Genomic DNA, 23,675 nt, shown 5'->3' on the forward strand with positions numbered 1-23,675 from the left:
TTGCGTTTGCCAATATGCAAATACAGAAAATCAGGAAAAAAATGATGTTCAAAACGGGCGCAATTTGTGCCGTAATCACCGATGGCATCCAAAGTGGAAACTCTACCCTAGTACGTACAATGAGTTTAAAGTAGTGGACAGGGGAATGTCTATAGATGTTATTTATATGGACTTGCAGAAGGCATTCAATAAAGTCCCTCAGAAGAAACTTAGCTAAAGTTGAAGCTCATGGAATTGAGGGCAAATTATTGACCTGGTTAGAAAATTGGCTCCGTGGCAGGAGACAGAGAGTAGGGATAATGGGCAGGTACTCTAATTGGCAGGATATGACTAGCGGCATCGCACAGGGATCTGTGTTGGGGCCACAACTATTCACTGCATTTATTAATGACTTAGATGATGGGATAGAGAGCCACATATACAAGTTTGCCGGTGACACAATGATAGGCGGCATTGTAAGCAGTGTAGATGGAAGCATAAAATTACAAAGGGGGGGGAGGAGCTAAACACGATCAAAATCACTAAGGAAGTGGTACTCGGTAAAATAATGGGACTCAAGGCGGATAAATCACCTGGACCTGATGGCTTACATCCTAGGGTCTTGAGGGAAGTGGCGGTAGGGATAGTGGATGCATTGGTAATAATTTTCCAAAACTCCCTGGACTCAGCAAAGGTCCCGGCAGACTGGAAAACTGCTAATGTATTGCCCTTATTTAAAAAGGGCAGTAGACAGAAGGCTGGAAACTATAGACCGGTTAGCCTAACATCTGTGGTAGGTAAAATTTTGGAGTCCATTATTAAGGAGACAGTAACAGGACATTTGGATAATCATAATTTAATAGGACAAAGTCAGCGTGGTTTTATGAAGGGGAAGTCATGTTTGACAAATTTGCTGGAGTTCTTTGAGGAAGTAACGTATAGGGTGGATAAAGGGGAACCAGTGGACGTAGTGTATTTAGACTTCCAAAAGGCATTTGACAAGGTGCCACACAAAAGATTATTGCTCAAGATAAAAAATCACGGGATTGGGGGTAATATTCTGGCATGGATAGAGGATTGGCTATCTAACAGAAGGCAGAGAGTTGGGATAAATGGTTCATTCTCAGACTGGCAATCAGTAACTAGTGGTGTTCCGCAGGGGTCAGTGCTGGGTCCCCAACTCTTTACAATCTATATTAACGATTTGGAGGAGGGGACCGAGTATAACATATCAAAGTTTGCAGATGATACTAAATGGGAGGGAAAGTAGTGAGTGAGGAGGACATAAAAAACCTGCAAGGGGACATCGACAGGCTAAGTAAGTGGGCAGAGATTTGGCAGATGGAATACAATACTGGAAAGTGTGAAGTTATGCACTTTGGCAGGAAAAATCGTAGAGCAAGTTATTATCTTAATGGCAAGAAACTGGAAAGTACTGAAGTACAAAGGGATCTGGGGGTCCTGGTGCACGAAACTCAAAAGGTTAGTATGCAGGTGCAGCAAGTGATTAAGAAGGCCAATGGAATGTTGGCTTTCATTGCTAGGGGGATAGAATATAAAAATAGGGAGGTATTGCTTCAGTTGTACAAGGTATTGGTGAGACCGCACCTGGAATACTGCGTACAGTTTTGGTGTCCATACTTAAGAAAGGACATACTTGCTCTCGAGTCAGTACAAAGAAGGTTCACTCGGTTAATCCCGGGGATGAGGGGATGGACATATGAGGAGAGGTTGAGTAGATTGGGACTCTACTCATTGGAGTTCAGAAGAATGAGAGGCGATCTTATTGAAACATATAAGATTGTGAAGGGGTTGGATCGGGTGGATGCGGGGAAGATGTTCCCGATGATGGGTGAAACTAGAACTAGGGGGCATAGTCTTAGAATAAGGGGCTGCTCTTTCAAAACTGAGATGAGGAGGAACTACTTCACTCAGAGGGTGGTAGGTCCATGGAATATGCTGCCCCAAAAAGCTGTAGAAGCTACATCATTACATAAATTTAAAACAGAAATAGACAGTTTCCTAGAAGTAAAGGGAATTAAGGGTTACGGGGAGCGGGCAGGAATTTGGACATGAGTCTGGGTTCGGATCGGTCATGGCCCTGTGGGTAGCGGAGCGGGCCCAGGGGCTGTGTAGCCTGATCCTGCTCCTATTTTGTGTGTCTAATTCTGTTAGATTCAGGAGATGGTTCTGTGATAGTGGATTGGCGGTTAGGATCAGATCAGCCATGATCTTATTGAATGGCGGAGCAGGCTCGAGGGGCCGATTGGCCTAATCCTGCTCCTATTTCTTATGTTCTTATGTAATAGATTAAGTGAATAGGCATAACTGTGGCAAATGGATTTAAATATAGGCAAGTGTAAGGTCGTCCACTTTGAAGCTAAAAAGGATAGCTCAGAATACTTTCTAAATGGTGAAAAGCTAGAAGCAGTAAAGGTGCAAAGAGTCTCAGGGGTCCATGTATATAGATCATTAAAATGACATGGACAGGTACAAAAAATAATCAAAAAGGCCAATGGAATGCCGGCCTTTATATCTAGAGGACTAGAATACAAGGGGTAGAAGTCATGCTACAGATATACAAAGCCCTGGTTAGACCACACCTGGAGTACTGTGTTCAGTTCTGGGCATCACACTGTAGGAAGGATATACAGTACTGGCTTTGGAGGGAGTGCAGCGCAGATTTACTAGAATGATACCTGGACTTCAAGGGTTAAATTACACAAACTAGAGTTGTATTCCCTGTAATTTAGAAGATTTAGGGGCGGTTTGATTGAGGTTTTCAAGATATTAAGAGGAACGGATAGGGTAGATAGAGAGAAACTATTTCCACTGGTTGGGGAATCTCGGACTAGGGGACATAGCCTAAAAATTAGAGCCAGGCCTTTTAGGAGTGAAGTTAGGAAACGCTTCTACATGCAAAGGGTGGTAGAAGTTTGGAACTCTCTTCCGCAAACAGCAGTTGATGCTGGGTCAATTGTTAATTTTCAATCAGAGATTGATAGATTTCTGTTAACCAAAGGTATTAAGGGATATGGGGCAAAGTAGGGTATATGGAGTTAGGTCGCAGATCAGGCATGATCTCATTGAATGGCGGAATAGGCTCGAGGGGCTAAATGGCCTACTCCTGTTCCTATGTTCCTTTGCAGCTAATTGATTATGTACACAAACTAGTGATACTATTTTGTATTTTAAAGTCATTGAAAGTACAAGATGATTGTAACACCTGATCACAATGTATTCTGCAATAAAAACCTTTGACATCAGAAATTATTTCTGCTTAATAAATTTCCATCAACTTAGATGGGTTCTTTTTTCATTGCTCATGAGCTTCTGTGAAGAGTAATTTCTGTCCATTAACAGTATTATTCAGTATGAACAAATGTATCTAACATGTTGGTAACGACTCCAACCAATATTACCAGAGATAACGCTGCCAAAATGGGCGAGCTAAACAAAATTAAAAAAGCAACTACAATCCAGCTGTTCAGAGGCCCCACATACCATGAGCCAGAATATTCCACAAGGAAAGCTTTTGGGATATTAATACCTTTTATGCTGTGCCTTTGAACGGCACTTGTCAGTGCAACACCTCCGGCATTTGTGTAGTAGTGTAAGAACAGCATAATTATACTTCCAGAAAGAGTAAGGGAAAGAAGATTGGCAGAGTTTTGCACATGTGCACTCAAAACCCTTCAATCTGCATCAGTTTTCTATTGACTGAGAAGAGCTCAATACTATGACCTCTTTTCAATCCCTAGCAAACTGACCAGCAGTGCAAGATGAAGAGCAAATTAAAAAAAGGAATTTTACAAAAAGTCAATAAAAAGTTGGCTGCACACCAGCTGCAGGGTGCAAATCAACAATGCAAGATCATTGCTTGGACGTAGTCCTGCTTACATTAATGTGGGTTGGCACTAGCAGCATTATACTAGGTCAACAGTGCAACAAAAGTCTCAGCGTGGCACCATCACAAAACTATAGTGAAATTGTATATTAAGAGTGTATAATAATGACTCCCTTCAGTCAAATCAATGACTTCCCTCCACTTCAAGAGTAAAGGAGGCAGCAACCTCCAATTCATAATGCTAACAAATTTAAATTTACTGATCATTTTCGTTAAACTTCTTGGTTTTTGGTTTACAGCTGGGGTCTGTAGCAATCTAGTACATGGAAACTAAACTTGCTCCTCCCCTCTCTCTTCCCATTTTCTCCAGAAGAGAGTGAATAATGTAGGACATGGCTTCATAGGCACTAGCAGCTCACTGGTATCTTCCCAAGTAGCCATTCTTCATCTGCCACCTAGATAATGAGTGATGTGGACTACCTGAAGTTGTGGGTGAGGAATCACAACTAACACTTAGAGATGTGATCTTTCAAGCCAGGATGGGAAAAGGGTGGGTGGGGGGTGGGGAAATCAAGTTAATGTAATATGAGCAGGAGACACCGAGTACATTTGTAGCACCCCTATAGCTGTGTTGGGCTGTCCTAGACTGTGTGGCTCAGTACCACACTATGTGGTGCACTCATCCAGAGTAAACTGGGTTTCTTCAAAATAACCACCAAACAGACAATCCACACAATCACTTCAACATAAAACATAATACTCAATTAAAATGTGATGGCTTCATGGTATTTTTTCTTCTTATTTCCCAAATTGAACAATGCAACTGTAAGTAATATAGAAGCCATGGAAGTACATCCAATATGAATATCTGGAATTCCTATAAACCTGGATCAATTGAGGCCAATTTTTGTTTGTCGGTGTATAACCAGGGGGCGTAGCAGAATTAGTGGCTGCCCACTTGAAGTAGAGTGTACCCGGTCGGATTTCTGGGTTTAGTCGATCAATGTGGGCAAATTGCAGGCACAAATAGTGCAGAGGTTGGGCAGGTCGCTCAACTTTTAAAACAAGGTTGGTTTGTCAGCATGCAAGATTGCTGGATACACTGGATAGTGTGCTTAAGAACTTTCAGCACATTTGGCGAGTGTGGAGAATTCCCCAATCCCCACAAGTTAGGGTTCTGATGCATGTTAATCAATCTGATGCATGGTAATCAAATTCTGCAGCCCACCATCGAGCACATGGTTATACCAGGATCATCTACAACAGAGCTGCCTAGGACAGTCTATAACAGCAGTAATTCTCTCTCAGGAATAAATAGATTTATGTTTTTCAAGGACTTAACCATACTGCTTATTGGCCTTTTCTCTTTTAATTATGTACAGTAGAATTTAATTAAAATGTAACTTTTTGAAGACATTATACTATGTATTGTTTTCAACCCAGCTCATTAAGTACTTCATTACAACAAATGCAGATGACACGAAAATTGGTGGGGTGGTAAATTGCGAGGAGGAAAGCCTCAGGCTACAGGACGATATAAACGGGTTGGTCAGATGGGCGGAAAAGTGGCAAATGGAATTTAACCCTGAAAAGTGCGAGGTGATGCATTTTGGACGGACAAATAAGGCAAGGGAATACACAATGAGTGGTAGGACCCTAGGAAGTACAGAGGGTCAGAGGGACCTTGGTGTACATGTACATAGATCCCTGAAGGCAGCGGAACAGGTAGATAAGGTGGTTAAAAAGGCATATGGGATACTTGCCTTCATTAGCCGAGGCATAGAATATAAGAGCAGGGAGGTTATGATGGAGCTGTACAAAACGCTGGTGAGGCCACAGCTGGAGTACTGTGTGCAGTTCTGGTCACCTCACTATAGGAAGGATGTGATTGCTTTGGAGAGGGTGCAGAGAAGATTCACCAGGATGTTACCTGGGATGGAGCGCCTCAGCTATGAAGACTAAACAGGCTGGGGTTGTTTTCCTTGGAGCAAAGAAGGCTGAGGGGGGACCTGATTGAGGTGTACAAAATGATGAGGGGCATAGATAGGGTAGACAAAGAGGAACTTTTCCCCTTAGTAGGGGGGTCAATAACAAGGGGGCATAGATTCAGGGTAAGGGGCAGGAGATTTAGAGGGGATTTGAGGAGGAACTTTTTCACCCAGAGGGTGGTTGGAATGTGGAACTCAATGCCTAAAAGGGTAGTAGAGGCAGGAACCCTCACAACATTCAAGAAGCATTTGGATGAGCACTTGAAATGCCATTGCATACAAGGCTATGGACCAAATGCTGGAAAATGGGATTAGACTGGACAGGGATGGATGGGCGGCGCAGACACGATGGGCCGAAGGGCCTCTTTCTGTGCTGTAAAACACTATGACTCTATGACTCTAATTGTATTGAATAATCTTTCATTGTCACTGCAGTGGAATGTTATCAGTAATCAATAGGACCAACAAGCATGGAAATATTGCTTTCTCAAGACCATGTCAATACAGAATGTTAAAGTCTCGCGTAGTGTTACTTTCACATTTTGAATCACCTTTGCATTTTGCTGAACATGAACATGTTTTGTCACATCTAAAAGTATTTGTAAGATTTTAACTGTGAATAATTTAAACAATTATGAAAATAAAGTGCACAATTAAATTAGTCAGAGGTTCAAATTAATCTCTGTTCCTCATGGAGACCGTGGGATAATGTTATCTTTTAATCGCTGGGCGAAAAACAAGCGATAGTGAATCCGCAGCCAGTTTTATACTTCGCCTGATTTTCTTATCTATCATGTAAATGAGGACCAAGGTGATTAATAATACTTACGTTTAAATAGCATCTTATTACATGTAAACATAAAGTACTTTGCACAATAAATTACTTTTGAAGTGGAACGACTGTATAAAAAAGAAAAAGTAGGCCCTAAATGTAAAACTGACTTTAAGGTGGGCTTTGAATCTTTGCAGAGCAGAACTACATTTTTTTTCCAGTTTGCCTGTGCCAATCCTCTTTAGGTCTTTTCAAAAACCCTTTGAGATAAGTTAAAAAAGACAAAGCCTCCATTCAGGATAATAAAAGTTAACGTTTTATAGTCCTATATATTCAGTTTCATACATATATTAAAAAGGTGTGAAATAAATTCCATCTTTGAAGTGGTGCAAGATGCTCTCTTGGATTGTAGTACTCACCAGGAACATGGACCTGAAATTTTTGAGATCAGTGAAGAAGTCATCTATGCTGACAGCTTTGGGATCAAAGACAAAATATTCCCCCAGTCCTTTGTACAACTTCATCATATTTCCGTGCATGTTGGAAAGTTTTTCATACTGTTCTCTCGCGTGCTTGGCAAAGCTGTGAAGTCTGGTTAAGGAATTTATTACTTAAATACATATAACTGTCCATTCTAAACTAAAAAGACAACTTTAGTTGATTATCACCTTCTCATGAATCATGCTATTTTGACAATTCCCAGAGGAACAAAAATATCCTCCCAATTTGATCTTTTCGATCAGCAGAAAATGATTTCCTATTAAAACAAATCGCCATTTGCTCTGTTATTTCATTCATAGCAGCACAGTGACACTGCAACTTTTTACCAGCCATGTTTCTTCTGGTTGCTGTGAATTCTGGGTTATCTGTGCTCATCTCATTTTTCAAATAATATTTTATTTATTTTATTCAAACAATGTTAGGAAACGAACATGAAGTTACAGAAAGGATGATTAGAAAGGGGGTGCAGCGCAGATTCACCAGAATTATATCAGGGTGAAAAGATTAAATTAACATGGCTTATATTCCCTTGATTAGAAGAGGGAGTATGAAAGAAAACTGGCAAAAAAAACCACAAAAGGCAATAAAAAGATTTTCTATAAGCATATTAGTAGTAAAAGCATAATCAGATACGTGTCGGGCCACTAAGATGAAAAAACAACAGTGAGGCATTGACAGAAACATTAAATAAGCACACTGCCTCAACTTTCACAGAGGAAGTGGATATTGCAATTGTAGAAGCACCAGTGGTGGGTATAAAATAAATGGTGGAGGTTTTATTCAGAGAGATGACCCTAAAGAGGATACTCAAATGTAAAGATAGTTAGAAAGCAGAGGTTTCACCCTCAGGGCAGATTCTACATCTAAATTGTATAAAAAGTGACCAGCTTCCAAATTCTTGTTTTTTCTCTCTATTTCTGTATAAGTAACAAGTGGTGGTTTAGAGAAGTCTCTGATTATTATAGAGTTTCTTGAATGAACCAGTTGCAATAACAAGTTGGCTTGCAAATATTCTGACACTTAATATGATCCCCAAAATAGTGTTTTCAAGTTCACCTTTTGTGGAGATTTCCTGATTATGAGGTTAACTACCTTATAGCCTTCATGTTGCCATCACCAATTCACGTGCAGTGTGACCACTGCGTAATGATATCCTCGTGAGAAGGTATCGTGAATGTTTATTTTGGGAGAGGGGTAATGGAAGGCAAGTCACTTGAGACACAGATTTTGGCTAACAATAAATCAACAGTTTGTACTGCACTACCCCAAATTGTTTCTAACATAACATCTACTCAACTATGTGGTGTTCTTTTGCAACAGGCCCAATTCCGGCTTAGCAACATTACATCTCAAAAATGTCTCAAAGCACTTCACATACAATAAATTATTTGGAAATGCTGGTACTGTTGTTTTGCAGGCATTTTGTGCACAGCAAAGTCCTGCAAACAACGAAGAGATGGATGAACAGTTCATCTTTTTATTTTGGCGATGCTGGTTGAGGAAGGAATGTTGGCTAGGACAGCAGGAGAAATTCTTGATCTTCAACACATGAACACCTGAACCTATTGAAACAGGCTGACAAAGCTGTAGTTTAATGTCTTATCTGAAAGATGGTGCCTCTGACATTCCAACTCTCCACCACTACTGCACTAGGGTGTCAGGCTAAATTACACAAGTCCTGGAGTCTTGAACTCACCACTTTCTGACTCAGAGATGAGTGATACCAACTGAGTCAAACTGACACATCAGTGAGCTTACAAGGTGGTAAAGCAGAGGTTGGTGCAGGTCCCTAAACGTTTTTTAAAATTCATTCTCTAAATGCAGGTGTTGCTGGAAAGGCCAGCATTTATTGTCCATCCCAATTGCTCAGGAGGTGGTGATGGTGAGCTTTCTTCTTGAACTCTGCAGTCCAAACGGCAAAGGTACTCCCACAATGCTGTTAAGTAGGGAGTTCCAGAATTTTTACACAACAATGAAAGAACAGCGATATACAGTATATCCAAGTCAGGATGGTGAGAGACTTGGAGGGGAACCTAAAGGTGATGATGTTCCAATGCACCTGCTGTCTGTCCTTCTAGGCAGTGGAGGTCACAGGTTTGGAAGTGCTATTAATAATTCCTATGTCAATTCATCACTATCTACATCCCTCACACCTGCATGAACAATAACTTCTCCCACCTAGTTCCCTTGGACATAAACAGGGATGGGGATGGGTTAGAGAGGATTTGATAATTAATTTCTTTTAAATTGAAGACATACACCTCACATCGATCATCCAATCCATGTAAAGTGGCTGTTTTAAGCTAGAGTATTTACACAAGCATGCAAGTGTTTGGTTGACATTGGCACCCAGGACAATATATAACTTGAAATATATAGTCATTCTGAATGCATAATTACAAACAAGGTTCCACAGAAGCAAATACCACTTTGTTACCTCATTTATCTCTGTGTGCATTGTCTCTACATTTTTTCATGAGTATAATAAAATGGATACAAAACATAGAAACGTGACAAAATCTGTTTTTTTTTTTTATTTTTTAAAAACAGTAAAAGGTTATGATTGTCTTCCATCAAATAATAGAATTTGCAGAGTTTAAATTAACTTCTACAAGAGGTACAATACAGTATAGAAAACATAAAAGTGAGATTTATCATATTGTTGTTGGCTTGTTTTTTTCATTGTTTGCATAATGATCCCTTTAGAGAACTGCTTCAGATAGAAGCTGGTTTGTAATATGGTGGGGTTTCTAGGGATCTGGACTTTGATACATGTACATTGTTAGGTGGGACTCCACAACACCAGCACCATCACCAACACAGAAATAACTCTATGCATTTGTAATTGCTGGAAAGTTGCATTCAGAGACTGCAGTGGGCCTGCATGGGCAGTTGAACGCTCAGACCTCATCTGGGCAGAAACAATGGTGGCATGCACTACCTCGTGCAACCTTTTACGTTTTCAACCAATGACACTGGTGTCCCTGGGGAGCACACTTTTAAAGATGATCTGCTACTCTTCCAGCAGCAATAGCTGTGCCACATAGTTTGCATTTACAGTAATTGGGATTGCCATCATAATAGAACAGGTGTTTAACAGGGGAGGGAAGGGACACAACTATCAAAAGTTGAAGGGTATAACATATATATGCAGAACTTTTGAAAGTTGGGCTATTAAAATATAAGAAAAGCTAGTGTGCAAACAGTGGAATTCAGTCCGATATGGTCGTTGTTCATGTTCGGCGGTGAGTACTTGCAGTGGCATTTTATTGTGCTCTAGAATGCTGTGGATCAATAGTCATCACAATGCACATGAAGTCATCAGTTGGATATTAGTTGTAGGAGACAATGCACTGATGGACTGTGGCCTTGGTGCCAAGGTCTGTTTAGCTGGATTTTATTTTAGCTGGTGATTAGATCCCAATAGGCATGGTAATCAGTGGCTCACATTCTTGGTTGCAGAGAGAGCGCGTGTGGGTGTCCGCGCTTTGTTTTATGAACCAGCTGTGCAGTTTGAACAATTTTTTTTGTTATATGTGCTGCTGACAGTTGAGAACATTTAGTGGCAATTGTCCAAAGGCAGTTACTATAGTTACAGCCCGTAGGCATTTTTTTTCCATGTTTTAATTGACAGCAGATTGAAGGAAAGTAGTGTTGGTCAGGTTGTTCCCACGTGTAGAAAAAAGACTTGCATTTATATACGTAGCGCCTTTCACGACCACCGGACGTCTCAAAGCGCTTTACAGCTAATGAAGTACATTTTGAAGTGTAGGCACTGTTGTAATGTAGGAAACACGGCAGCCAATTTGCACACAGCAAGCTCCCACAAACAGCAATGTGATAATGACCAGATAATCTGTTTTTGTTATGTTGATTGAGGGATAAATATTGGCCAGGACACCGGGAATAACTCCTCTGCTCGTCTTCGAAATAGTGCCATGGGATCTTTCACATCCACCTGCGAGAGCAGATGGGGCCTCGGTTTAACATCTCATCTGAAGGACGGCACCTCCAACAGTGCAGCACTCCCTCAGCACTACACTGGAGTGTCAGCCTAGCTTTATGTGTGCAAGTCCCTGGAGTGGGACTATAACCCACAACCTGCTAACTCAGAGGCAAGAGTGCTACCCACTGAGCCACAGCTGACATTTGTAAATTATTTTTCAAACAACCAAGTATCACATATTCTGTGGGCTGCAAACCACGCATAAAATATATCAATTGTGCTAATGTAACCAAATGATATACAAACTTGTTTAGGTACAAAATTGTTTTGTTTTTTTTTACAAAAAAAGTGAAGGATTTTAAGACTGATTAAATTATAGAACCACTTCAAGCATTTCTGTAATTCCCAAGGCTGCTGTTTCAGTGGTATCCACCCTGTTTATATTGTGGGGCGCCTTCTATAACACTGGAGCAACAGGCACGAGGAGGCTTCAGACAGCAAGTGGCTTTCTATTTTGGCAGCTGACTTTCCCCGATAGTTGGGTAAAATCTATACAGGCTAGCAATTGGAAGAAATACATTAATGGCTTCCGTGGGCCAACTAAGTGCTTCATCATCTGACAAAAGATGGTGGCTTGCACCTCTACAGATACTGGAGCTTCTAGAGGCAGCAATGCTGCCAATAAAATTGGTCTGTTGTATTCAGCAGCACAAATTATGTAAATGTAGATATTAGTGACATTTATATAGTGTCAGGCAAGTTTCTCCAGTAGTCAACTGAATTCAAAACAATTACAGGTGCCACTATATCCCTTAATGGCTGAGGATGGTCCAAACAGGCTCAGCAATAGCAAAACCGCTTTACTGACTTTTCCCAAGTGGCTGGGAGCATTTTAGCCATGTTTTTTTGGCTGTCTTAGGTGGCACATGACTTAATGTTTATGCTGCTATCAGAAGTACTACGTTGTTTATATTTGCAGCTTGCCACCTGCTTTAGAAGTTGCAAACTGCAAGAAAGCGAGTCTTGTATTTATATAGCACCTCATCACATCTCTCAGGAAATCTCAAAGTGCTGCAAATACAATGAATTATTTTGAAATGTAGTAACTATTAGGTTAAACAGCAAGATTCAACAAACAGCAATAAGATGAATCACCAGTGGCAGCATACTTACTACAGGGAATTGAGCACATAATCCAGGCTGACACTCCAGTGCAGTACTGAGGAAGATCCCACAACACTATTCTGATGAAGTGCAGGGGAGTTCTCTCCAGTGTCCTGGCTAATATTTATCCCTCAACCAACATCACTAAAACAGAGTATCTGGTCATTATCACATTGCTGTTTGTGGGACCATGCTGTGAGCAAATTGGTTGCCACGTTTCCTACATTACAATACACTTCAAAGTACTTTATTGGCTGTAAAGCGCTTTGAGATGTCCCGAGGTTGTGAAATGTGTTCTTTAAATGCAAGTACTTCTTTCTTTTTTTTTGGTGGCGTTGGCTGAGGTAGAACTATTAGCCCGAACACTAAGAGAACATCACTGAATAGTGCCATGGGATTTTCAATGTCCACCTGCACCATCAGAACAGAGAGATTTGGTCTCAGCATAATAGCTCTTCTGAAGGCAGGCACCTCCCTTACCAGCACACACTCAGCAAATACATGCTCTAGTCCGGTGTTAGGCTTGAACCCATAACCTTTTGACACAGATGAGAGTGCCATCAACTGGTCATTCATTTAAAAATAGATAAATATAAATGGGCTGCTAGTTTTACTGGAGTGGATATAGAGGGCTGGAAATTGGTATGCGTTGGACCCATTTTTCGGGTGTAAAATGGTTGCAACATTGACAAATTTAGCAGTTGGACAGCCCACCTCAAAATTATGTGCATTTGGGTCACTGCTAAATTTGTCAGACCCGATTTATAGGCAGCCACCTAAAACAGGTATTAGGCCCCATGCGTATATTAATTAGGGGCCTAATGCCTTTGAGGAACCACTCTGGAAAATGTATTTATCATAGAACAGCACAGCACAGAAGGCGGCCATTCGGCCCACTGACTGTGCCGGCTCTTTTGAAGAGCAATTCAGTTAGTCCCACTCGCCTGCTCTTTCACCATATTCTTGCAACTTGCAATTTTTTCTCCAAGTATTAATCCAATTCTCTTTTGAAGGCTACTACTGAATCTGTATCCAGTACCCTATCAGGCAGTGCATTCCAAATCCTAACCACTCGTGTAAAAAAGTTTTTCCTCATGCCGCCTCTGGTTCTTTTGCCAATTACCTTAAATCTGTGCTCTCTCGTTATTATCCCTTCAGTCATTGAAAACAGTTTCTCTTTATTTACTCTATCTAAATCCTTCATGATTTTAAATACCTCTATCAAATCTCTTCATCTTCTCTGCTCCAAGGAGAACAACCTCAGCTTCTCTAGTCTATCCACGTAACTGTAATCCCTCATTCCTGGAACCATTCTAGTAAATGTCTTCTGTACCCTCTCCAAAGCCATCACGTTCTTCCTAAAGTGTGGTGCCCAGAATTGGACACAATACTCCAGCTGGGGCCAGAGTAGTGTTTATGATGAGCCGAGCAAATACCGTGGCCTGCCCCAGTCAGAATTCTTCAGCGGCCTCTGCGGCTGCCAATGAAAGGCAAGTGTCTTTTTATTTTAAATTTTAAAAGTAACTTTCCTGTGGAGCCATCCTCGACTTCAGTGTTTGCGATCGCCCCCCCTCCCATTGCCCAGTCTAAACCCCTCCCAAGACTTATCTTCAGGCCACTGTCAGTGAGGCAAGCGGCCCAACATTTGGCATCTTTGAATCGCAAATCGCCAGTGGAGGTGCGACAGGCGCCGGCCGCTCGCGCATAAAATGTTAACGAGGCCAGAGGCTCAATTTCGGGCCGGCCACGGGCCCCTCGGTTGGGGCGTGCGCTGACTGCGCAGCAATGTCTGGGGCCCAAAACCAACCTAGAAAAATTTGTCCCTCAAGCGTGTTTAATGGAATTTGCAATCTTTGCAAAACTGATGCCCCAGTGGTTCACCTTTCCGGATAAGCAATAATGTATGCATAGAAGGACATGGCCCTGATAAGAAGGAACAAAGATTGAACAAAGTTTGTTAAAATGTTCATTACAAAATCTTTTAATTGCTAATTACATTGGTTAGTACTTCTTTACCCTATTCACCCCTGTTCGTTCCATTTAATTATAAAAATTATTTCAGCTAATCAAGTGAAGTAAGTAATCGGAGCATGCAGAACTCTCCTTTTCTTCCACAAAAGCAAAATACTGCGGATGCTGGAAATCTGAAATAAAAACAGAAAATGCTGGGAATACTCAGCAGGTCAGGCAGCATCTGTGGAGAGAGAAACAGAGTTAACGTTTCAGGTCGCTGACCCTTCGTCAGAACTGGAAAAAGCTGGAGATGGAACAGGATTTTAAGCAAGTGCAGGGGCAGGGAAAGGGAGGAAAGAACAAAAGGGAAGGCCTGTGATAGGATGGAAGGCAGGAGAGATTAAGAGACAAAAGGGGTGATGGTGCAAGGCAAAAGGAGCCATCTTTTGTTTCTTAACTTGTCCCATTACTATCTCCTTTTGCCTTGCACCATCACCACCACTAGGGAGCTGCAGACCTGTTCAAAAGCCTCTGCTAATGCTGCAACTGGCTGCAAGATGATGCATCAGCATGGGTCGGAGCCACATGCTAGCTAATTTTACTTCCAGTAAGGAAACATTTTGATTAACTTAGTATCCATTTAGATTGCAAGCTCCAAGACCATAACGTGCCCTAAAAGGAAACCACACAATCAAACCTGGGCCTTGCCACATAATGGAGCAAAATACTTGTGTGCCAAGATCTTGTATGAATCTGCTGTCCTGAAAGAGTTGAAGAAGTTATGCCCGAATTGTTAACCTATTTTCCCTTTCAGATGCTGATTGATTTGCTGTGCATTTCCAGCACTTTGCATTTTTACTTAACGTTCCCAACATTTGTGTTTTGTTTTAAACCAACACTCTGTGTGAATTTTATAAGTATCAGAATCAGTGCAACTTCTAGCTTATTTGTGATTAGAGTTCAAATATCACTGCCAAGGAATGATATTCGATGCTATAAGGGGAGAAGGCTACGCATAAGCAAAAGCTTGAACTGGTTTCTCATGATTGTATTAGATCATACAGAATTCTGAATATTTAAACCTTTCATTGAACCCAATCTGAACAATGTCTTTTCTTTGGTTAAACTGGGTGTCTGACACGCATGGAAACTCAACACCCAGCTTAAGAGTATCTAAACCGAATGATTGCGCAATACATGCAAAGAAAGAATTTGCACTTATATTGCACCTTTCATGATCTCATGATGTCCCTAAGCACTTCATAGCCGATGAAGTACTTCTGAAGTGCTGTTGTAATGTAGGGTAATGCGGCAGCCAATTTGCGCACAGCAAGAAGTCCCACAAACAATGAGATAAATAACCAGATAATCTGTTTGTGATGTTGGTTGAGGGGCAGATGTAGGTCAGGTCACTGGTAAAACTCCCATGCTCTTCTTGGAGTAGTGTCATGGGATCTTTTGCATTCACCAAGAGGGCAGATAGGGTCGCAGTTTAATATCTCATCTGAAAGACGGCACTCCCTACGAATTGTGTTGAAATGTCAATCTGAAAACTTAAGTTTCCATTTGTTCAGTATGGTGTGTGCACACTCTCCTTTACTGACACATCCCACTTATATAACCCAAAGAACAAAGTGCAGGTTGTCAACAGCCAAGGGGTAAGGATCCCCACCAACATGTAGGGATACTATTAGGTAGTACTACTTGTTCAAACCGCGCATACGATCTGTATAGACTTCTTGCGGTTTGTCCATCTTGGACATCAGCTTGCACCCTAACCTGGGGCTGAATAGGTAGAATCTCATCCCCCAGTGACAGACATACCCTTTCAGGTTCCATCAATGAACCAGGCTGGGTGGTCAACAATCAACTGTACCTTGGTTTACAGTTGACTAGCCCAGCTATCAACTACTGAGTTTGCCACAGAGGATTCACTCAGTTCAAATCTTCCATCACCAAACAGGACATTTTGGAACATAGGAAGATAAGAACAGGAATAGGCCATTCATCCTCTTGAACCTGTTGTTCCATTCAATTAGACCATGACTAATTTATATCAACTCTATTTACCCACCTTTGTCCCGTCTCGAGTGATAGCCTTACCTAACAAAATCTATCGATCTCAGTCTATAAAATGTCAACTGACCCAGCATCCAGAACCTATTGGGGGAGTGTATTTCAGATTTCCATTATGCTTTGTGTGGAAAAGGTGCTTCTTGATTTTACTCCTAAATAGCTTAAGCTTTTTAAATTTTATGCCCCCTTGTTCTGAATTTCCCCACCAGAGGAAATCGTTTTTCTGAATCTAACCTATCGAATCCTTAATTATTTTCAATACCTCAATCATATCACCCCTCAACATTCTTAACTCAAGGATATACAAACTAAGTTAAAACAATCTGTCTTCATAATTTATCCCTTTAAGCCCTGGTATCGTTCTGGTCAATCTGTGCTGCATCCCTTCCAAGGCCAATATATCTTTCCCGAGGTTTGCTGCCCAAAACTGAACACAATACACCAGATGGGGTCTGACCAAGTCTCCGCACAATGGAAGTATCACTTGCTCACTTTTGAATTAAAACCTCCTTGAGGTAATGGCCAACACACCATTAACCTTTTTGATTACTTTTTGTACCTGTGCACTTGCTTTTAGTGATGCGTACATAGATACCTAATTCCCATTTGCACCTCCAGTACTCCTCGTCTGTCACCATTAAGGAAATATTTGGATCTGAGTAAGACAAATCAGAAGTGGATGACCTCACACTTCTCCACACTGAACTCCAACTGTCATAGCTTTGCCTACTCGTGTAATTTGCGCATGTCCCTTTGTAACTTCCTGCTCCCATCCATACAACTTACGGTGCCTCCTAATTTAGCGTAATCTGAAAACTTGGATATACAACTCTACATTCCTTCATCCAAGTAGATTTCTGGGGAACAGCATTTGTCACTTCCTACCAATCAGAGAATGATACTCTGTCTCCTGCCTCCCAACCAATTACTGACACATGTCACAAGGCTACCTCCAATTCCATGCACTCTCATTTTTGCTACTCTCTTGTGCAGAATGTTATCAAAATGCCTTCTGGAAGTCAACTTGACCCAGTTCAAATAAATTCACAAATCAGGAGAGCCAAGTTCAGTTGGTTTCTCAAACTCACCTGAACTACAAAATTAAGTTACATCATCTTGCTCACTTTCTAACACTTGATGTGAGATCATCATAATTAAATGAAAACATTGACAGCTAACAATGAGCTGAAATTACACCAAAGACTGTGAAAAACTACTCTGACGTTTGTCACTACAGAATATTACTGTCACAAGGTTCATAAGAGGGTATAATCAGGGAATTATTTTACAGATCTAAAGCAAAATTACGTGGGAATTAAAAGCTTTATACAGATTATAAGAGAGTTACTTTGCTATTGGGAAGTAAAATTAGAGTGTCATTTGAGACTACAGTACTTATTATATAAACATTATTTTGACATAAAATGGAAAATTGCTCCAATTACAGTGTAATTAAAATATTTTAAGGTTGTATTGTGTAATGCTGAAGACTTGTTTGAGCAACAGAAAGTCTACATACAGATCTGTATTTGTAAAATATATTATCAGCACTTCAATTTAAAAATAACTGAATTCTAGCTTCTTGTCAACACAGTCTAATCGCTTACAATTTAGAAGAAACTTGCATTCATATAGTGCCTTATCACGTGTTCTGGACATCCCAATCCAATACAATCGGGAGGATCCAATCCAATAGTCAGCTTGGGATGTCCAGAACATGTGATAAGGCACTATGGGCAAGAAATTTGGTATCGATCGTTTGGGGTGCGAAATTTTGAAAGCTGGAAAAATTAGCGCCAGGTGCTAATCATTTTCAGCTTTCAGTAAATTCAGTGTTAGCGCTCCAGGAAGGAAGTGGAGCGCAAAACGAAGCAGGGGGGGCCGGTAGAGGTGTAGCGCTGCACAATGACCACTGCTGCGCTGCCGGGATCCGAGGGCTCCTTCCCTCCTTTAAAGGGAAGGGCCATTGTTGCAGGCTCTGCATCTGAACGATCGCCCTCGTCGCTGACAGCAGCTGGAATCCTCGATGATCAGCCCCAAGTACTCTAACAGAGTGCAGGGCTGATCAAATGCACCATTTAAAAATTTTCAAAATGCACCCTAAAGCAAACACGTTTCTACTGAAGACCAGCGGCCTTACCTTTAATTAGTGCTCCCGAAGCGCCTGGCCTCCCGAACAACGCCTCCTGCAACTGTCAGTGTTATTGCCCGGCGATGCTGCAGGGGGCGGAACCGAATTTCGGGTCCGGGGCACTATGCAGCCGGATGACGTCACGATCTCCGGGCGCAGGAAAGCGTGGTGCTAGGGGTTACCGCTGCCGCAAACCACCAGGTGAATTTCGCGGGCGGCAGCAACATTGCCACGCTCAGGTTGTAAGTTGTTAGCGCCTCGTTATCGCCCCCCCCCCGGAGGCGTTAACCAACCGAATTTCTCCCCCACATGAATGCAAGTTTCTTTTAAATTGTAGGCGATTGGAGGCTAGATAAGCATATGAGGGAGAAGGAAATAGAGGGTTATGCTGATAGATTTAGATGAGGAAAGACGGGAGAAGGCTCAAGTGGAGCATAAATGTTGGCATAGACTGGTTGGGCCGAATAGCCTGTTTCTGTGCTGTATATCCTATGTAAATCTGTTTCTGGTGTATTAATTGAGGGACAAATGTTGGCCAAGACACCGGGAGAATTTCCCATCTATTCTTCAAATAGCTGCAATGGGACTTTTTATTTCTGTCTTAACACACAGACGGGAACTCGGTTTAATATCTCATTCAAAAGATGGCATCTCTGACAATGCAGTAGTCCCTCAACAGTGCACTGAAGTGTCAGCCTAGATTATGTGATCAAGACTTGGAACAGGACTTAAACCCCAAGAAGGCCAATGGAATGTTGGCTTTTATTGCTAGGGGGATAGAATATAAAAACAGGGAGGTATTGCTGCAGTTATACAAGGTATTGGTGAGACCGCACCTGGAATACTGCATACAGTTTTGGTGTCCATACTTAAGAAAAGACATACTTGCTCTCGAGTCAGTACAAAGAAGGTTCACTCGGTTAATCCCGGGGATGAGGGGGTGGTCATATGAGGCGAGGTTGAGTAGATTGGGACTCTACTCATTGGCGTTCAGAAGAATGAGAGGCGATCTTATTGAAACATAAAAGATTGTGAAGGGGCTTGATCGGGTGGATGCGGTGAGGATGTTCCCAATGATGGGTGAAACTAGAACTAGGGGGCATAATCTTAAAATAAGGGGCTGCTCTTTCAAAACTGAGATGAGGAGAAACTTCTTCACTCAGAGGGTGGTAGGTTTGTGGAATTTGCTGCCCCAGAAAGCTGTGGAAACTACATCATTAAATAAATTTAAAACCGAAATAGATAGTTTCCTAGAAGTAAAGGGAATTAAGGGTTACGGGGAGCGGGCAGGAAATTGGACATGAGTCTAGGTTCGAATGGTCATGGCCCTGTGGGTAGTGGAGTGGGCCCAGGGGCCGTGTAGCCTTGCTCTGCTCCTACTGTGTTCTAATTCTGTGTTAGATTTCAGGAGATGGTTTTATTCCTGTTCCTGGCTGGGGTGGAGATCGCCTTTACAGAAGGTAAGTACTGTAGAAAATATAGGGACAGAGTGATCTCCTGGAAGAGTTTCAATCGCCTAGATGGGTCGGAGAGGAATTTCCCAGATTTTCTCTCCCAAAATTGGCCATTGGGTTTTTTGCCTGTCCTGGGAGATCACATGGGTTTGGGTGGGATGGAGACTGATAGAAGATTTGAGGTTAGGATCAGATCAGCCATGATCTTATTGAATGGTGGAGCAGGCTCGAGGGGCCGATTGGCCTACTCCTGCTCCTATTTCTTATGTTATGTTCTGAGTCAGAGGCAAACCGACACTTACACATTACAAATAGCAAACAAAAACTTTTAATTGTCTCTATTTCAATTCCACTCTCATGTCAAAGTGTAGTGTTCTATCCAGCTGTGGTAATTATTCAAAAACACTGTATATATTAAATAATTGTGACCAAAAGGGAGACACAGTAATGGATTTCAAATTTGATGTAAACTTAGAAAGAAATTCTGCAAAAACAGTTGGCACATAGTTTGTATCCAAGTGTCTTGGCATTTCCTTGGACAGTAAGTTTGGTACGAGGAATGTACTTAATTCAAACTCCGTCCCCTAGGCTACTGTTAAATTATTAATTTTGCATCATGAAAAGTGGTTTTTAAATGCACATCAATGTAAAAGTAGTTGTACAACTTGGGAGTCAGGATGACAGTGTGACTCAAACATACTAAAACTGAAGTCCCCCTAGTGGTGAATCCCATATTACTTAGGCTTTGTACAGGTAGACTACCCTTTATCCGGACTTCCGAAAACCGAAACCCTCTAAAAACCGAAGGTTTTTTCGGTCAGCGTAAGTCGTGCGCACGACATGACCAGAGTGGCGCACGACTTACAGGCCTAGCTGGATAAGGGATAGTGTAGCATTTTTCCGCACTTCTGAAAACCGAAATCGCTCAGCGTAAGTGTACCAGCCTTTATCCGCACATCCGAAACCAGAAAACCTCTGAAAGCCGAAAGTGGCGCAAAGCATGACCCGACGCTGCCGGATAAGGGATAGTGTATCCTTTATCCGCACTCCCGAAAACCGAATTACCTCTGAAAACCGAAGTGTTTTCGCGCACCTTCCGAAATCCGAAATTTTCCTAAAACCGAAACACGGCTGGTCCCGAGGTTTTCGGATAAAGGATAGTCTACCTGTATAACTCAATTTCATACCTCCTGAAGGCTTTTAAAATATGCTTTAGAATCTTTTTACTGTGAGGAGAAAGTTGACACTCCGAGCATAATATTAAAAATGACTTGTTAATATTCATATATAAAGCACTCTCCTGGCTGGAGAGATTGCAATGCAGAGTAATGTATATCTGGCCACAAAACTGGTGTCACATTTCAAGATTCTGACTACTTCACTGTTAAGCGATCTTGGTATGATCTAAATTAACGTGTAACTCTCAAGTTAAACTTTGCTCTCAAGAGGTAATGTTCAAAGGAGAGTCACATGATAGGAATGCAGATTAGAATTCAGATGAAACATCTTTTCAGAATGCTTGAAACAATTCAGGGTCATTAAAAAAAATCCCAGTAAACGTTCACACATTAGGGATGTAATGTCCTATTAATTTGCTAACAGCAGAAAATAGTTTTTAGAGCCCCACCTACAAAGGATATACGGCACAGAAACAGGCCATTCGGCCCAACCAGTCCATGCCGGCATTTATGCTCCACACGAGCCTCCTCCTGTCTTTCCCCATCTACATCTATCATAATGCTCTATTCCCTTTTCTCTCATATGCTTGTCTAGCCTCCCCTTAAATGCATCCATACTATTCGCTTCAACCACTCCCTGTGGTAGCGAGTTCCACATTCTCACCACTCTTTGGGTAAAGAAGTTTATTCTGAATTCCCCACTGGGTTTCTTGGTGACTATCTTATATTGATGGCCTCTAGTTATGCTCTTCCCCACAAGTGGAAACATTCTCTCTGTATCCACCCTATCAAAATTTCTCATAATTTTAAAGACCTCTATTAGGTCAGCTACTAGATACCTAGTAGTATATGGTTTAACTGGCATCCCGACTGGCCAACCCCTCAACAGGGAGAGGGGCAGAGGTCATGGTTCTTGTCCAAATAGAAAAAAAGAACAGGGTAACAATATGGTATGGGGACCTGGCAAGGGAGCGCTTTCACATCTTGAAATAGAGCTGCCTTAACCCAGAGGAAGCCTTGGTTAGACAAAGTATGTATTGGCACAATAAGTGATACTGAAATTAAGTCAAAGAGTTGCTGTAATTGTTAATCCATTTGTTCACACAATTGTAAAATAAACAAGTTGGTTGATTCACATTTGACTTTTCCTCAATAAAGTGTTAATCAGTCCATCTTTCGAAAGATTGGAGACGTGCACGTGGAGGCACATGCGAGATAATGGTATCCAGCTTGTACAAGGGATTTCATTATTATAAGCATCCTGGGTCACATGGTACGATTAGATCTTGGGCAGCAAAGATGAACTCCTGATCGTAAGGGACATGGGATCCACTTATGGGGGAGATCCTTTACACTGAATCCGACTGAATATCTAGAGCAGACCGGAATTTTTTTTTAACACTTGTCTCTCCCAGTTGTGCATCATACTATATACTGTACTGTTCTCCTATAAGTATTTGAATCCATCAACAGCCCAGACTGTCTGTCAGCAAGTCAAGTTTTTTTCAAAATAATTTTGCCTCAATTCTAATGGGCACATGATCAATTCTAAACAATAAAACAATTTAGAATTGTATAGCAATCTAACAACTACATTTCGTTGCTAGGGGTCAGACCTGAGCAAATGTGAATATTCAAGGCGGCGGCTAAAAGTGCTTTTGAGAAGGTAATTTTTAAGGAGGCTTTTGAAGGTGGGATGAGAAGTCTCAAGGTAGTAGATGCCTGAAGGCTCTTCCAATGACAGTATAGCAGGCTGGCGGGGGGGGGGGGGGGGGGGGGGAGGAGGAGGAGGAGAAGAAGAGAAAGAGAGATGCACAGTAGACAAGAGTTAGAAATGTAAAACTGCAGGGCAGAGGTAGGATGGGGAAAGTCAGTGCAGGAAATTATAGACAAGAATGTTGACATTTATTCACAGAGGTAGACAAAGCTAATAGAGGTCAACAAGGATGTGGGTGGCAGGTAAGTGGAACAGGAAGTAGGCAGCAGAGGTTTGGATAAATTGAAATTTACATATAGTGCTGTTCAGGAGGCTGGGATGGAGGATACATGGAACAAATTGAATCTGGACATGACAAAGGAATGGATGAGCATTCAGCAATGAAGGGAGGGGGGGGGAAGGGATGATGTAGTAGCAAAAACAGGTAATATATCAGGGACATGCAGATTAAAGCTCAGTTCAGGGTCGAAGATAGTGATGTGGCAGAACAATTTTAGCTTGAGGGGTATCCAGGAAGGGGATGGGACATGGACTAACGAGCAGTTTCTGGTAAGAGATTATGCAGTATTACTTAAAACTGCAACCGACTCAGTAGATGCTAACTTCTTTCAGTTTAAATTGGATTGTTAATGGCATTAGGTATGTAAAAGGTTGAAAGGACCAATAATTATGTTTTCATCTTTTCTCTCCCCCAATTTTACTAATTAACATTTAAAGTCCTAATTAGAATAACATTGGAAGGCCCACAAACAATTGTAATTATTACTTAATTATAGATTAATATGCAATGTGCATATCATGATTAACTTTGTATATGTCAACTAAAAGATCCCAAGAATAATGAGATTGGAAGTTATGATCCTTTGAGGGTAATTAAGCAAGATTCTAGTTAGATGAAAAAACAAACATCAAAAAACAATGGCGTCTAGGTAAATCAAATATTTATAGGCTGGGAACTTATCACTGCTC

General features: G+C 41.4%; 1 protein-coding gene across 5 annotated transcripts in view; it reads right to left on the bottom strand.

Annotated features, from left to right (window-relative positions):
- diaph2 (diaphanous-related formin 2) overlaps positions 1-23,675 on the bottom strand; it is a 940,841-nt gene that overhangs the window by 198,730 nt on the left and 718,436 nt on the right. For all 5 annotated transcript variants that reach the window (XM_085996016.1, XM_085996000.1, XM_085995993.1 and 2 more), the window contains one exon: positions 7,006-7,169. In XM_085996016.1, coding sequence (XP_085852142.1) covers positions 7,006-7,169 — 164 coding nt within the window. The remainder of the gene's footprint in view (positions 1-7,005; positions 7,170-23,675) is intronic.

The sequence above is a fragment of the Somniosus microcephalus genome, chromosome 1 (genome assembly GCF_052327205.1).
Source record: "Somniosus microcephalus isolate GS21.2 chromosome 1, FLI_Smic_1.0, whole genome shotgun sequence".
Classification (NCBI taxonomy): Eukaryota; Metazoa; Chordata; class Chondrichthyes; order Squaliformes; family Somniosidae; genus Somniosus; species Somniosus microcephalus.